The sequence below is a fragment of the Spermophilus citellus genome, assembly GCF_964194105.1.
Source record: "Spermophilus citellus genome assembly, chromosome: 10".
NCBI classification, from domain to species: domain Eukaryota; kingdom Metazoa; phylum Chordata; class Mammalia; order Rodentia; family Sciuridae; genus Spermophilus; species Spermophilus citellus.
This window is the reverse complement of record NC_138197.1, coordinates 25,193,561-25,209,392: the sequence shown is the minus strand read 5'-3', so window position 1 is coordinate 25,209,392 and position 15,832 is coordinate 25,193,561. Positions and strand designations below refer to the sequence as shown.

The 15,832-nt window shown below is 36.3% G+C and overlaps 1 protein-coding gene across 2 annotated transcripts in view; it reads left to right on the top strand.

Moving 5' to 3' along the window:
• The window catches only part of KDM5A (lysine demethylase 5A), an 88,424-nt gene that overhangs the window by 61,405 nt on the left and 11,187 nt on the right, over positions 1-15,832 (top strand). For both annotated transcript variants that reach the window (XM_081309798.1, XM_081309799.1), the window contains exons 21-27: positions 471-650; positions 1,304-1,465; positions 2,876-3,427; positions 3,795-3,938; positions 10,124-10,283; positions 11,874-12,094; positions 14,022-14,432. In XM_081309798.1, the coding sequence (XP_081165924.1) occupies positions 471-650; positions 1,304-1,465; positions 2,876-3,427; positions 3,795-3,938; positions 10,124-10,283; positions 11,874-12,094; positions 14,022-14,432 (1,830 nt within the window). The remainder of the gene's footprint in view (positions 1-470; positions 651-1,303; positions 1,466-2,875; positions 3,428-3,794; positions 3,939-10,123; positions 10,284-11,873; positions 12,095-14,021; positions 14,433-15,832) is intronic.

The following is a 15,832-nucleotide window of genomic DNA, read 5'->3' as shown; positions in this document are numbered from 1 at the left end:
AAGGCAGGAGGATTTCATGTTCAAGGCCAGCCTCAGAAGCTTAGTAAAACTGTCTCAAAAAATACAAAATGAGCTGGGGTATGGTCCTGGGTTTAATCCCCAGTACCCCTCTGCCCAGCCAAAAAAAAGGATAACTTTAATAATAGAAGGCAGTTAATAGAATAGAGCAAACAGATTGGGAAGGTACTAGGGAATGATGTTGGTCAAATTATATTACGTGTATTTACAAAAATGGCATAAGGATTCCCACTGTTATGTATAATTATAATGCACCAATTAAAATTTAAAACTTTAAAATTAATGTATAACTTTTAAAAATAGGGCATTGAAAGTTATATTAATTCAAGAGATACAATTAGTTTTATTTATACAAAAATCAACAGTAAACTTTTTGTAAATTCTTCAAATAGTATATTGCTAGGCTCCCTAATAGAACTCACATTGTATGAGAATCTATTTTTGTTTTGCAGAGTGGCAGCAACTATGCTTATTTGGAGCAGCTTGAGTGTTTATCTGCTAAAGGGCGCCCTATCCCTGTGCGCCTTGATGCACTGCCCCAAGTGGAATCACAGGTAGCAGCAGCACGGGCATGGAGAGAACGGACTGGGCGGACCTTTCTTAAGAAGAATTCCAGCCATACGTTGTTACAGGTAAAGAATACTTTATATACACTTCAGCACTATAATCAGCAGCTGATAAATAAATACCTATAGGTAGTAGTGTTTGGTAAGGGAGGTAATAGTATTTGGTAAGGGTTGTTTTCAGTGTATCTGGTCATTATGACAAGTGATTGCTATTAGTAATATTGAATGTTGACCTGAAATCTAAAGCCTTTGTTAAGACTCATTTCTGGTTAATTTCATGCAGTGTTCAGAAAAAGCAACCAACCTGGCTCATATATCTATTGTTATTAAAGTCTGTCACTGGAAGGTTGTCTTTCTCAGAAGCACACATTTAAACTAAAACTCACTGTCCTTTTTGTCTTGCACAGTTGAACATAGTAGTTAAGAGCATAGGCTTTGGAATAAGAGTTTCAGATTTGAGGACTGGCTCCCTAATTACCAACCCTATGTCCTTGGATAAGTTGCTTCCTTTCTGACTCTTAGTTTCTCTTATTTGTAAAATGTGGAATATAATACCTCCCACATAAAGTTGTTCTGAAGATTGAATTAGGTAAGTTGTATTAAGTCCTTAAGAAAGTGCCTGGGACATGGTGAGTTGTCTATAAATAGTTCCTTCTATTAGTTTCACTTTTTAACATTGTTTTGAAAATGATAGTTCATATTTGATTTTATTTTTGTAGGTGCTAAGTCCCCGGACTGACATTGGTATATATGGGAGTGGTAAAAACAGAAGGAAAAAAGTAAAAGAACTAATAGAAAAAGAAAAAGAAAAGGACCTGGACCTTGAACCTTTGAGTGATCTGGAGGAAGGACTGGAAGAAACCAGAGACACAGCTATGGTGGTAAGAAACTGTGTAATACATAGTGAGTTTGCTTTCTGAATGCAAAAATCTGTGAAGATATTAGCAGGTTTACTGTTTTTAACTATTTTTACTTTCATATACTTTCTCTTTGTGTGTGTGTGTGTATGTATATGTTTGTAATGGTAGTACAGAAAAGGGTAGTGCTCTGCTTTCTTCCCAAAATTGTTTTATCTTTTTCACATCTCTCTCTCTCTTTCTCTCTCTCTCTCTCTCTCTCTCTCTCTCTCTCTCTCTCTCTCTATATATATATATATATATATATATATATATATATATATACACATATATATACACACACACACACACACACACACACACACATACACACCTTTATTTTATTTATTTTATTTTTATGTGGTACTGAGGATTGAACCCAGTGCCTTGCACCTGCTAGGCAAGAGCTCTACCGCTGAGCCACAATCCCAGTCCCCATAGCTCTATTCTTTGTTATTTTAGTTTTAGGTGGACACAGTGTCTTTATTTTACATTTATGTGGTGCTAAGGATCGTACCCAATGCCTCATACATGCTAGGCGAGCACTCTACTACTGAGACACAATCCCAGCCCCCTTTATTTTTATTTTAATAGTTGTGTCATATTTCACAAAGTTGCCCATAATTTGCTAAGTTGTTTTCTTTCTTATTTTTTTCGGGACTCTGGGCATCAAACCCAAGACATGTCTCTCATATGCTAGGCAAGTATTCTACCACTTAGCTGCACCCTTAGTCTGTTGAATAGTTTTCTAATATTAAATAATTTACCTGATACTAAGTTTCCTGTTATAAGTAAGAAAGTGAACTTCTTTGTGTAGTTCTTACATTTTAAAAATTATTTTCCTACTCTTGATTAATCTTATAACTAGAGTTGCTGGCTTCATACCCAAGATGTTTGATTTCAAGGCATACTTCTTTCTCCTCACTTTTGTGGTACTAGGGATTTAACCCAAGGGCACTTTATCTCTTAGCTACATTCCCAGCCCTGTTCTTTATGTATTTGAGACAAGGTTTTACTAAGTTGCAGAGGCTGCCCTCAAACTTGTGATTCTCCTGCCTCAGCCTCCGGAGTTGCTGGGTTTTCAGATATGTGCTAATCACACTGAGCAAGAAGTACCCTCTTTCTGTTCTGCCCTACAGAAGAATTTAAAGTATTCTATTGAAGTAAATTGTCAAATCTGGTTGCACTTTGCCTATTTCCCAGATGAGGAATGTTTGTGTGGATACTGGCTGGGTACCCAAATTTCAGGAAATTGTTTACAACTGATTTTTTTTTTTTAAGATATGCTTTGTTATCATGAGGCCACATTTGGAGGAAGATTCCTCAGCCATAAATATTTGTTATTATGGGGTGTATTGTAGTGACTTCTTTCAGTGAAATGTTTGTCATATACAGGTGGCAGTTTTCAAAGAACGAGAACAAAAAGAGATTGAAGCCATGCATTCTCTCAGAGCAGCCAACCTAGCCAAGATGACAATGGTGGACCGCATAGAAGAAGTAAAATTTTGCATTTGTCGCAAGACAGCCAGTGGGTTTATGCTACAGTGTGAGCTCTGCAAAGACTGGTTCCATAACAGCTGTGTTCCCCTTCCTAAATCAGGTTCCCAGAAAAAAGGTTCCAGCTGGCAGGCTAAAGAAGTAAAATTCCTTTGCCCTCTTTGTATGCGTTCTCGAAGGCCCAGGCTAGAGACTATTCTGTCACTGCTTGTATCCCTTCAGAAGTTGCCTGTACGGTTGCCTGAAGGAGAGGCCCTACAATGTTTGACAGAACGTGCCATGAGTTGGCAAGATCGGGCACGGCAGGCCCTAGCCACAGATGAACTATCCTCTGCCTTAGCCAAGCTCTCTGTGTTAAGCCAGCGTATGGTGGAACAGGCAGCTCGGGAAAAAACTGAAAAGATCATCAGTGCAGAACTCCAAAAAGCAGCCGCCAATCCAGACTTACAGGCAAGTTTAGCATTTATATTCTTTTTCAATTTTATATGGTAGTGTTTGTCAGTGTGTGAACAGTAAATCAATTGTACCAATTGACTGGGAAATAACAGTAATTTGTCAGTAATTGTATTATTCTTAGCATCTTCCTTCTACATACATTCGTAGTATTTTCTTTGAGTACCTATTTAGGTCCTTTTAGTGAAATATTATCTGAAATATCATTCAGGTAGACATTAGCAACATAATCAAATAATCTAATTTCTACTAACTGAGGAACTATTAGGCTTTGCAGGTTCAATACATTTTGTTATCTCTAGCACTTACTAATTACCCATTTTTAGTCTATCTCTCTGTTCATCTTGGAATTTTTGCTATTTAGGGACACTTACCCAGTTTCCAGCAGTCTGCGTTTAACCGGGCGGTAAGCAGTGTATCATCTTCCCCTCGACAAACAATGGACTACGATGATGAAGAAACAGATTCTGATGAAGACATTCGGGAGACATATGGCTATGACATGAAGGTAATTATACAGATAAGCGGTCTGAGTACATACCTGTCCAGTGAGTTTGTTTTTATTTTTATTTATGTATGTATGTATATACCAGGGACTGAACCCAGGGGCATTTAACCACTGAGCCACATCCTCAGCCCTTTTCATTTTTTATTTGGGGATAGGATCTCACTAAATTGCTTGGGGCTTGTAAGTTGCTGAGGCTGGCCCTCAAGTTTGTGATCCTCCTGCATCAGTTCATGAATTTCTGGGATTACCGGCGCAGTGCTGCTGTGCTGGGCAAGTTTGTCTGTAAAAAAGCTATTGAATGCTGATGAGGCCTGAAAGGGGAAGAAAAAGTGAGTCATTTATTTGTCCTGAGTTTATGGTGATTACAGTCTTTAAAACTCTAAGGGGGAAAACAAAGATATATTGCTAAAACAACTTTTTAAAAAGAATTTTTTAAAAACTGTGGTTTTTTCCTTTTCCTTCATAATTCCTTGTGACCTAGAGGGACTAGAAGAAATATGCCTGGATGTTATTGAAAGATTTTTTTCTTTGAGTTACTAAAGTGTACCTATTCATGTATAAGAATCCTATTCTAGGGCTAGGGATGTGGCTCAAGCGGTAGCGCGATTGCCTGGCATGCATGCGGCCTGGGTTCGATCCTCAGCACCACATACAAACAAAGATGTTGTGTCCGCCGATAACTAAAAAATAAATATTAAAATTCTCTCTCTCTCTCTCTCAAAAAAAAAAAAAAAAAGAATCCTATTCTAGCTATACTATGAGTCTTTTGCTTTCTTGTCTGGATAGTACTAAGTATGATGGTAATAAATATAATAATTCAGAGATAGGTAATACTTGGGCTCATCATTAGAATTTGAAGAGTTGTAGCAGTTAACTATTTATTATCAGTATGATTATTTTGATAATGACACCACACTGGTGGTGAAGAGAAGGTTTTGGCAAGTTTGTATTGGATCCAGTTGGCCTTGTATTGTCACTTAGTATTAGGTACAAGTCGTTTACTTTTTGCCTGAATTGTTTAATATGATACTCAGTTGCTCTGTTTAGAATATGTGTTGGTAACCTGGGAGTTTGTATCTGAGACTGTTTCCATAGAACATGAGAGAATTTCATCTCTACCCCTTGACTACCTTTTTGATATCATAAACTTCATCCCTAACCCTTGACTACCTTTTATTTATCTTTTCAGCATGTAGCTCTGGTCGGTACTCCTTATTCTTATAGCATGAATCCCATGAGCATAAGACACTCTTAAGGATGTAAAATTAAAATCATCTATGAGAGACACTTGTAAATTCATCTACTGGAAAATATTTTTCTCAAGATAAAAATGGATCCAGGGAATGTTTTAATGAGGGAATTTTCAGTTGCATGAATTAAAGACTTGAAAGAAGTTGAAACTTGGGTTAGCCTCATCAGTTAAGCTTCTAAAGCACCTTATTATCCAGAAGTTAATGACTATTTTTGTTTGCAGAGTTGAATAGAATGACTGGGAGCAGCTGAATGGGAATGCAGCCTATGCCACATATATAAGTTAGCTTTTTACTTGAATACTAGAATCACTGTTTGTCATATAGACAAGAGACCTCCAGTACTTATGTTGTTTGCTTTCTAGAACATTAATTATCAGCCACTGCACTAGAATGAAACGTGGAGGGCTTTGCTTTGAAGCACATCAATAACCTATGAAAACAAAACATCAAAAGTATTGCATGGATCAAAACTGGTTTGAAACCTGACGTGGTGGCACATGCCTGTAATTCCAGTGGCTTGGGAGGCTGAGACAGGAGGATCGCGAGTTCAAAGTTAGTCTCAGCAATGATGAACTCTAAGAACTCAGTGAGACCCTGTCTCTAAATAAAATACAAAATAGGGCTGGAGATGTGGTTCTGTGGTCGAGTACCCCTCAATCCCTGGTCCCCTCCCCCAAAACAAAACAAAACAGGTTTGATGTGGTTATGTGAAATAATTCTATTTTTTTAGTTGTCTATGGACCTTGCTTATTTATTTATTTGTTTGTTTGTTTGTTTATTTAATGTGGTGCTGAGAATCAAACCCAGTGCTTCACACATGCTAGGCAAGCGCTCTACCACTGAGTTACAACTCCAGCCCCGATTAGTTCTATTTTTTTGCAGAATTTATATGAGAGTTAGTTTACAGTCTCTTTGGAGAGGGTATTGGCAGGGTAGAAAAACAATACTGTGGAGTTTTGTAGTGTCAACAATGTATTTGACAACCTAGAAAAGTGGAAGAATAGAGGCAAGACTTACAGTAATCTAAGATTAAATTTACATTGATGTTGGTATCTGTACATGAAAAAAAACACTTGATCATTCATTTTCTCATAGAATATGTGCTTACTGTGTAATGACATTCTCTCAGAGAATTTTCTCATAGAATATGTGCTTACTGTGTAATGACATTCTCTTTTTTTGGAGACAAATGCCTGCTGTGTTGTCCAGTCACAAACTGGCTTGTGTGATGAAAATTTTATTTGCAGAATTATTTGCATTTGGCTTGATGTTTTTCCCCTTTGCATGATGTCCCCTGCTATGATCATGAATTCAGACTTAAAATACTTTGAATTTAATATATTTGCTTGAAGAAGAGTCCCTATCAGTTTAGGAATAAAGTAAAATAATTATTATAAAATAAAATGAGTTATTCAATTTTAGTTACCATTTAAAAATTAAAACAGGTGGTTTGTCCTTTGTATTATTTAATTACTTCATTTGAATGTAAAATGAATCACCACTAAAATACTTTGAGCAGCATTAAGAAAATCATTACTTAGGAAATCATTTATTTAATGTTGAAGCAAAGTCTCATGGATCTTTTGGAATTGTGTCTGGGTAACCTTTTTGGAAATTATCCATGATTATTTCCTTTTAAAGTATATTATTTACCTTTACTGAAACTCTTTGTCCATATTACAGTTTATATTTTGCAAATACACATCAGAAAGGAGGATATAGAATAGAAGTAGGTATTACCTCCCAGAGTGTTCTTTAATGTATCCTAGTAACTGCTCATTTTAGAGAAAGGTAAGTTAAGCATTTAGATTCTTTCACATTTTTTTCTTCACACTGGTTAATACTTTGGGGTAGCTTGAACTTGGGTGGAAATATAGTGGAGTTTGCCAGAGGTTATTTTGTTGTTGTTATTGTAGTTAGTTTGTTTTGGGGGGCTTCAGGGAATTGAAACCAAGGGCACTAACCAGTGAGCTACATCTCTGGCTTTGCATAACACCCCCCCCCCCCTGCAATGCGCTTTTTTTTGAGACAGGGTCTCTAAGTTGCTGAGGCTGGTCTCAAACCTGTTATCCTGCTCAGCTTTCCATGTGGCTGAGATTATAGGCACACCTGACTGAGATGTTGACTTAATATTACAGGGCAGTGACAGATCTTTGTGTAAAACAATTTCTTGGTGAGAGACCATTCTGCCTTGCTTGCTGATTTGCCATGATTGGGACCAAACTGTAAATTTCCTTTTAGGGAGAGTAATTTTTTTAAAAAGTAATTTTAAAATTGACCAACAGAAATTACACATATTTATGATATATAATATGATCCTTTGATACACACACACACACACACACACACATACATGGTACTTCTCATGTTTCATACTTCACCCTGGGAAAGGAATTGAAAGCAAATTTGTTTATCCTTTCATTAGTTTTCTTCATTGTTTTCTAATCACTATTTTTTTTTTTTTGTCTTTTTGGTACTAAAACACTATTTATTTATTTATTTGTCTTTTTGGTACTAGGGATTGAACCTAATGGACACTTTACCACTTATACATCCTCAGCCCTTTTTTATTTTGAAACAGGGTCTTGCTATGTTGCTTAGGGCTTAAGTTGCTGAGGCTGGCCTTGAACTTGTGATCATCCTGCCTTACCCTCCCAAGTTACTGAAATTACAGGTGTGCACCAACATGCCTGGCTTTTCATTTTGAAAGCTTTCCTGTATGCGTTAAAATGAAATGAATAGTGTCCAAGTAAGAAAAATAATTTCAGTCAGTGAGAAGAAGCATCTGGGAACAGAAGTAGAAAGTCTTACTATTTTGTCTTTTAGGTTTTAAATTCTTGAGTAGGAAAGAAGACTGTGGACTATTTTTAAATTCTTAGCAAGTGGCATTGTTTTACAGATTTCTCTTATGAACCATTTAATTTATTCTAAGTAGTCCTTTTCATAACTAACCATTACTTTGAAACTTACAGGCTTTAGAAAGTATCCTGGTTTAAGGATAGCTTCATGATGAACAATAGATCTTCCTGTCGTGTACCCTAAAAGAGAATCAGGTTTTAGGTTAGTCATTAAGCTATTTTTGCTGAACTTCTAACACACTCTTTTATATTCTGATTTATAATTCTGGGACTGGAATCCACACCAGGGATTGCCAAGCTTTTTCTATAAAGGACTAGATAGTAAATTTTAAGGTCTCTGTTGTTGCTGCTGCTTCCCACTCCTCCCTCCCTCCTTTTTTTCCCTTTCTCCCTTCCTTCTTTTCCTCTTTAAAAATCTTCAAATTACTTTTACCTCATGATCCATACAAAAAGACAGTCCATACAAAAATAGGCTGCCAACTGGGTCTAGCCCACAGGCAATAGTTTGCCAACCCTTGCTTTACACATTTGTCCTTTGCCAGATGACTCTTTTGACAGTAGGAGACATTAGAAAATGTTATTCCATGTTTTTGTTATAATCATTTTGTGTATGTGCATGTGTATATTTTTTAATCCTGGCATAGGCAACTGATAGAAATTTCTAACCCTTACCTCCCTTCCCTGTCTTTCCCCTTCCCCAAACCAACATTATTGTCTTCTGTCAGAGGTAGCAGAACTTAACTGGCCAGTAGTTCCTCCTCAGAAGTCTGCATTCCAACTCTGTAGGGCTGCTTCCTTAAGCCTTTAGGTTTTTATAACTCCACCAACCCTAGAGATGATAGTTTATTTAAGTTTGAGGCCAGTCTCAGCAACTTAGGGAGACTCTGTCTCAAAATAAAAATAAAAAGGGCTAGGGATGTAGTTCAGTGGTAGGGCAGTCCTGGGTTCAATTTCCAGTATATTGAATAAACAAAGAAACAGAAACCTCTGTCTAAATACCTAGTGTGATTTCTGTCTTCCTGACTACTCTCTGACCTTTAAGCTATATAGGTGAGCTTGTGAAAACAAATTCTGTGAAAAATCATCTGAGACCTAATTAGAGCTGTCAGAGTTGTATAGTTTATATATTGTCAGTCTCTTTATTATCTTAAGAACAAATGGGGGGCTGGGGATGTGGCTCAAGCTGTAGCGCGCTCGTCTAGCATGCGTGCGGTCCGGGTTCCATCCTCAGCACCACATACAAAGATGTTGTGTCCGCCGAAAACTAAAAAATAAATATTAAAAAATTCTTTCTCCCTCCCTCCCCCCCCCCAAAGAAAAAAAAAAGAACAAATTGGAAGGTAGTAGGGTTTGGAAACTTAGGATTAAATGGTGTCTTAAGATGTCACCTCTAGGGCTGGGGTTGTGGCTCAGGGGTAGAGCGCTTGCCTAGCATGTGTGAGGCACTGAGTTCGATCCTCAACACCACATAAAAGCAAATAAATAAGCCAGGTGCAGTGGCGCATGCCTGTAATCCCAGTGGCTTGGGAGGCTGATGCAGGAGGATTGTGAGTTCAAAGCCACCTTCAGCAAAAGGGAGGTGCTAAACAACTTAGATCCTGTCTTAAAAAAAAGAAAATACAAAATAAGGCTGTGGCTCCATAGTTGAGTGCCCCTTAGTTCAATCCCTGGTTATCCCTTGCCACACACACCCCCCCACCACCACCACAAAAAAAAAGAAGAGAAAAACATAAAACAAAGGTATTGTGTCCATCTACAATTTAAAAAATAATAAATTAAAAAATAATGTCACCTCTAAACTTTCTACTTAATTGTATATTTTTTGTAGGTGTATTATCTCTATGGATTATTGTTTTTTAGCTTTACTTTCCCTTTTGGTTTGAATTGTAATTTTTACTTTTTTTTACTACTCCATGAACATTTTATATTTTATTTAATGTCATATAATTAATTTTAATGTCATATTTTTAGTATGTTATGTTAAAAGCTTCCTAAAAGCCATTTTTAGATTCTTGCATTAGGATAAGCTATGTGGTTAACTAATTCTGAACACCTCTTATTGTTTCTTCTTCAGGACACAGCCAGTGTGAAGTCCTCTAGTAGTCTAGAACCCAATCTTTTTTGTGATGAAGAAATTCCCATCAAGTCTGAGGAAGTAGTAACTCACATGTGGACTGCACCTTCATTCTGTGCAGAACATGCTTATTCTTCTGCTTCTAAGAGTTGTTCTCAAGGTATTACCTTTAAAAAAAAAAAATCCAGAGAAAATAAGTCTAAAATGAGAAGAAGGGTTGTATTATTCAAGACTGTGAATCCCTCTTGAATTGAGTATGATGGGTACCATGAAATACTAATAGAACCTGAAAATCCTATTTTGGGAAATCTATTCTCTATTTGCATTTTCTATCATTAGATAATCTAAAAATGAATATAGAATTATAGAGTTCTAATGAGAACTTTAAATTCCATATGATCATTTTTATAAAATTGCTGTTAGGCATTTTAGCCTCCATTTGATCATTACCAATTGTTGAAAGATTCACTACTCTCTAAGAATATTCATTTTGGGTTGGGTAGCTTTAATTGTTAGAAAAGTTCTTCCTTTCCTTGGTGGATGATTTCTCCATGATGTTTGCTTTTCTTTTGCCTAGTAAAAATAAATTCATCCTGCTTTGTGTTACAACACTGTAATATGGAAAATGTCTCTCTCTCTAATAAATTTTTAAGGTTTTATGGAAAAACATATTACAGTCTATTCATTTGGAAGATAACCATTTTTTAAAATTATTTTTAATTTTTAATTTTTTTGTATATATGCAGCACTGGTGATTGAATATAGGGTGTCACGCATGCTAGGCAAGCACTCTAACATTGAGCTCCCTCCCTACCCCTGGCTCCCCACACACCCCTTTTTAAAAATTTTTTGAGATGGGGGTCTCACTAAGTTGCCAAAACTGGTCTCAGACTTGAAATTCTCCTGCCTCCACCTCCTGAGTGTCTGAGATTAACCTCCTGAGTATCTGAGATTACAAGCATCTGCCACTGTGACTAGCCAACCATTTATTTATGTAGGGCAGCTGACTGCTTAATCTTTTGGTATAGTCTAAAATGGAGACTGGGGTAAGAGATTGTGCAGTAGTCAGGATAAAAAAACAATTTTAAAGTGGGCTTTGGCATTGTAGATCTTTTTTGTATTTGTTTTAAATTTCATTTTCACTTTCTAAGATGTAGTGGTGTGTGCTTGTAATCCCAACTACTAGGGAGGCTGAGGCAGAAAGATCACTTGATCTTAAGAGTTTGAGGCCATTCTCAGAAACATTGTAAAACCTCATCTCAAAAAATAAGAAAACGCCCGGTGCAGTTGTGCACGCCTGTAATCCCAATGACTTGGGAGGCTGAGATAGGAGGATCTTAAATTCAAAGCCAGCCTCAGCTATTTAGTGAGGCCCTAAGCAACTCAGTGAGACCCTGTCTCTAAATAAAATACAGAGGGGCTGGGGATGTGGTTCAGTGGTTAAATTGAGTTCAAGCCCTGGTACCAACAAAAAAAGGACTGCGTTTGTGGCTCAGTGATAGAGCACTTGTCTAAGCATGGGTGAGGCACTGGGTTCAATCTTCAGCACCACATGTAAGTAAATAAATAGTTATTTAAAAATAAAAAACAAAACAAACTTTATTTTACTCTTGTACTGATATAATGAGTCCAGATATCTAAAGTCAGTGTAGGAGGACGGGGAGACCCATTTTGTTCGACATTTACTTTGAAAAAATTACATTTGTCCATGGTTCTCAGTTTTCTGTCTTGTGGTACTTTTTTATAAAAGGTTCTAGCACTCCAAGAAAACAACCTCGGAAGAGCCCTTTGGTTCCTCGAAGTTTGGAACCTCCGGTGTTGGAGTTGTCACCTGGAGCTAAAGCCCAGCTAGAAGAGCTCATGATGGTTGGAGACCTCCTAGAAGTATCTCTAGATGAAACACAACACATATGGAGGATTTTGCAGGCCACACACCCACCCTCAGAAGACAGATTCCTACATATCATGGAGGTACGGATTTACTGCTAACTTAAATAATGATTTTAAAACCATTAAAATGCCCCGATTCCTTAGATAGTAAACTGGAGGATGACTGAGGGGGAGTAATCTGGCTGTCATGCTCTCCCACTTAAGCCAGAATAATTCTGCTTTATGATTTTCTTTATTGCTATTTTATGTAATATTAATTTTTGTGATTATGGTGTTTGTTTTATTACTATTGGTTTTTAAAATTTTCTATAAAAGGCTATTTTTGTAAAAATTCTTTTTTTTCCCCTTAGGGCAATTGAAAACAACTAGTTTAAAACAGTCTCCTTAGCCCAGCCTTCCACTTTTGGAATGCCCAATATTAGGCAAGAAAATGTAGTGGTTAAAAAAAAAAAGAATCAAGGGAATGGTTAAACAGAACTGGATTGGATGGGAGAGAGAGTTCATATTTGTATATATACTTTCATAGCAGTTTGTAATTCATATAGTGTTTTTACATGCATGATCTCATTTGATTTTTACCATAATCCTGAAGAGGCAGGGGAAGAATAGGGAAAGTATTAACCCCATTCTTCATATGGAGAAATTAACAATCAGAGAGATGGAAAGTTAAGATCACACATCTAATAAAAATTAACATAATTAATTTCTAACTGTGGTGTCTAACTCCTAATATTCTTTTCATTAGCCTCCTGGTTTCCATGTACTGGAGTCAGTGGTATAGTGACACCAATTGTTGATACAAATGCATTTAGGGTACTATAATTTGGTTTTGGTTTGGAGGAAAAATCTAAGGTAGCCTAATTTAAATAGTGTTTTCTAGTCTACAGATCATTTTCTTCACATCCATTATCTCATATGGTCTTCTTTATTACATACAAGGAAACTCAAAGTATTATGAGGTTACATATGTTGTTCGAGGTGTAATAAACTTGAGGCATTTATAATACAGCAGATTCTACAATTCTTAGGTTCCTGTCAAAGATTCTCAAGTCTCACATCTGCAGAAAAATGAATTCTCAATGTTTACCTTAGGAATAATCAAGTTTACATTTTTAGGTATTTCTTTTTCTAACCCCTGCAGTTCTTTCTGTTATCAGACATATTTTTTCTGTTAAATTTTTTTTTTTTAAGAGAGAGTGAGAGAGGAGAGAGAGAGAGAGAGAGAGAGAGAGAGAGAGAGAGAGAGAGAGAGATTTTTTTAATATTTATTTATTTTTTTAGTTCTTGGCAGACACAACATCTTTGTTGGTATGTGGTGCTGAGGATCGAACCCGGGCCGCACGCATGCCAGGCGAGCGCGCTACCGCTTGAGCCACATCCCCAGCCCTGTTAAAATTTTTAATGTTTATTACATTGGTGAATAATGGCAACAGTATTAGAAAGTTGAAAACTGAAATTTTGTTTTTGTTTTTGTTTTGGTACTCTTGATTAAACCCAAGGGTGCTGAACTGCTGAGCTACATCCCCAGCCCTTTTATTTTTTGAGACAGGATCTCACTAAGTTGTATAGGGTCTTGGTAAGGTGCTGAGACTGGTTTCAAACTTGCAGTCCTCCTGCCTTATCCTCCTGAGTCACGGGGATTATAGGCATGTGCCACTATACCCAGCATAAAGTGACAGTTTTTTGTATTGTCACATAAACTAGTTTCTAATCCTTGCCGAAGTCACTAAATACCCTTTGTAATGAGATCATGGAGACAGACTTATCTATTTTCCTGGTATTTTTGATACTTAACCACCAAGAATTTATTGAGTTAATAAAGAACTTTTTGCAAACAAACTCTATACACATTAAACAACAAATTTCCATTTCTTCTTCCCTCACCCCCAGTAACATCAATTCTACTTTGTGTCTCTGACTTTGCCTGTTCTAAGTACCTCATGTAAGAGAATGACACTGATTTTAAATGTCCTGCTTTAAAATTGTTTCTGATTTTATATCTTTGAAGGATGATAGCATGGAAGAGAAACCATTAAAAATGAAAGGGAAGGACTCTTCAGAGAAGAAACGTAAGCGGAAGCTAGAAAAGGCAGAACAACTTTTCGGAGAAGGAAAACAAAAATCCAAGGAGCTGAAGAAAATGGACAAACCTAAAAAGAAGAAATTAAAGTTAAATGCAGACAAATCGAAGGAGCTGAACAAACTGGCCAAGAAACTGGCAAAAGAAGAAGAGAGAAAGAAAAAGAAAGAAAAGGCTGCTGCAGCCAAAGTTGAACTTGTTAAAGAGAATACTGAAAAGAAAAGAGAGAAAAAAGTGCTGGACATCCCCTCAAAGTATGACTGGTCAGGAGCAGAGGAATCTGATGATGAGAATGCTGTATGTGCTGCACAAAACTGCCAAAGGCCCTGTAAGGACAAGGTGAGTTCCAACTTTTTATAGGTGTGAGACAGGTCAAAAACAAGTTATAGAGACTTATGTTTGATGTGTTAATAATATAATTATGATCCAGGATTTGGATTTCCAACATATGTGTTTTTTTAATTTCTATAAAATGTTTGAATGGTGAGGCTCCTAGATCATTGTGTTTAATAGAAGAAATGTTTTTATTAAAAAATTACATACTTAGTGAACATAATAGATAGGAACATAGAGAAGGTATATGACATTTCCTGGGAAACAGAGCATTTCACATATAGTGGGCAGAACAAATTTTAAAATAAGTCTTATATCTTTCTTGTAGGGCAACTTAGAACTTTTCGGTTAGCTACGGCAGCCTGAAAAAAATCACGGGCCAGTATTTTAAGAGCTTTAGCAAATTGCAGTAATATTTTTTTTCCAAAGACCTAAAACTTTTCATTTCTTATCCACACTCAGGCTCATGTGTATTTGTGACTGAATAGAATATGATTTTTTAAAAAATATTTTTTAAGTTGTGGATGGACATACAATATTTTTATTTATTTTTATGTGGTGCTGAGGATTGAACCCAGTGCATCACACATGTGAGGCAAGTGCTTTACCATTGAGCTACAGCCCCAGCCCCAGAATATGATTTTTTAAAAAAATCCTTTGTAACAAATAATTCAGACCTTTATAGGTATTATTTAAAATTTTTTCAGTCTTAAATTTTAATATAGTAATTCAGTATTGGCATTCTTTAGTTAATATTGATGTGAACTTATGAGAAAAATGGACAGAATTTATGAAAAATCTCAGTTCTTTAAATGATTAGAGGCATCTATTATTCTCATCAAGAATATTAACAAATTCATAGTTTTATTTATTATGCTCAATATACTCTTGGTATTTAGAATTTTAATAGCTCTTCAATTTTAAAGTCTGAGCAGAATAAATAAAACTGCATCACTATTCCCTACAGGTTGTATCCCAACTTATCTTCTCAGTCAGGTACTTACACATTTTTAAAGACTGAAGGGACCAAGAGGTCACTTTGTTCAGGCTCCTCATTTTACAAATGATGGAATTGGGAACTCAGAAAAGATAAATCCTGTGACCAAAGTCATAAAGCAAGAACCCTGCCTCTCTGGTCCCAAACTAGGTTTTCCACTAGTATCCCAGCTCTGTGGATAAGTCCTAAGATGCAAGTACAGCAACACATTCCTAAAATGACACTTAATACTTAGTTTTATTTTAGGGGCTTTCCATTCACTTTTGGAAAATGAATTAAGAGTAAAATATTTATCCCATAATCTAATTTTTCAAGGATAGCAGCTATAAATACTTAAATGTGTTTGCTTCCTCAATTTTCTATAGTTTATTTTATATCATTGTCATACTGTCTCTTCACTTCCTTGCTT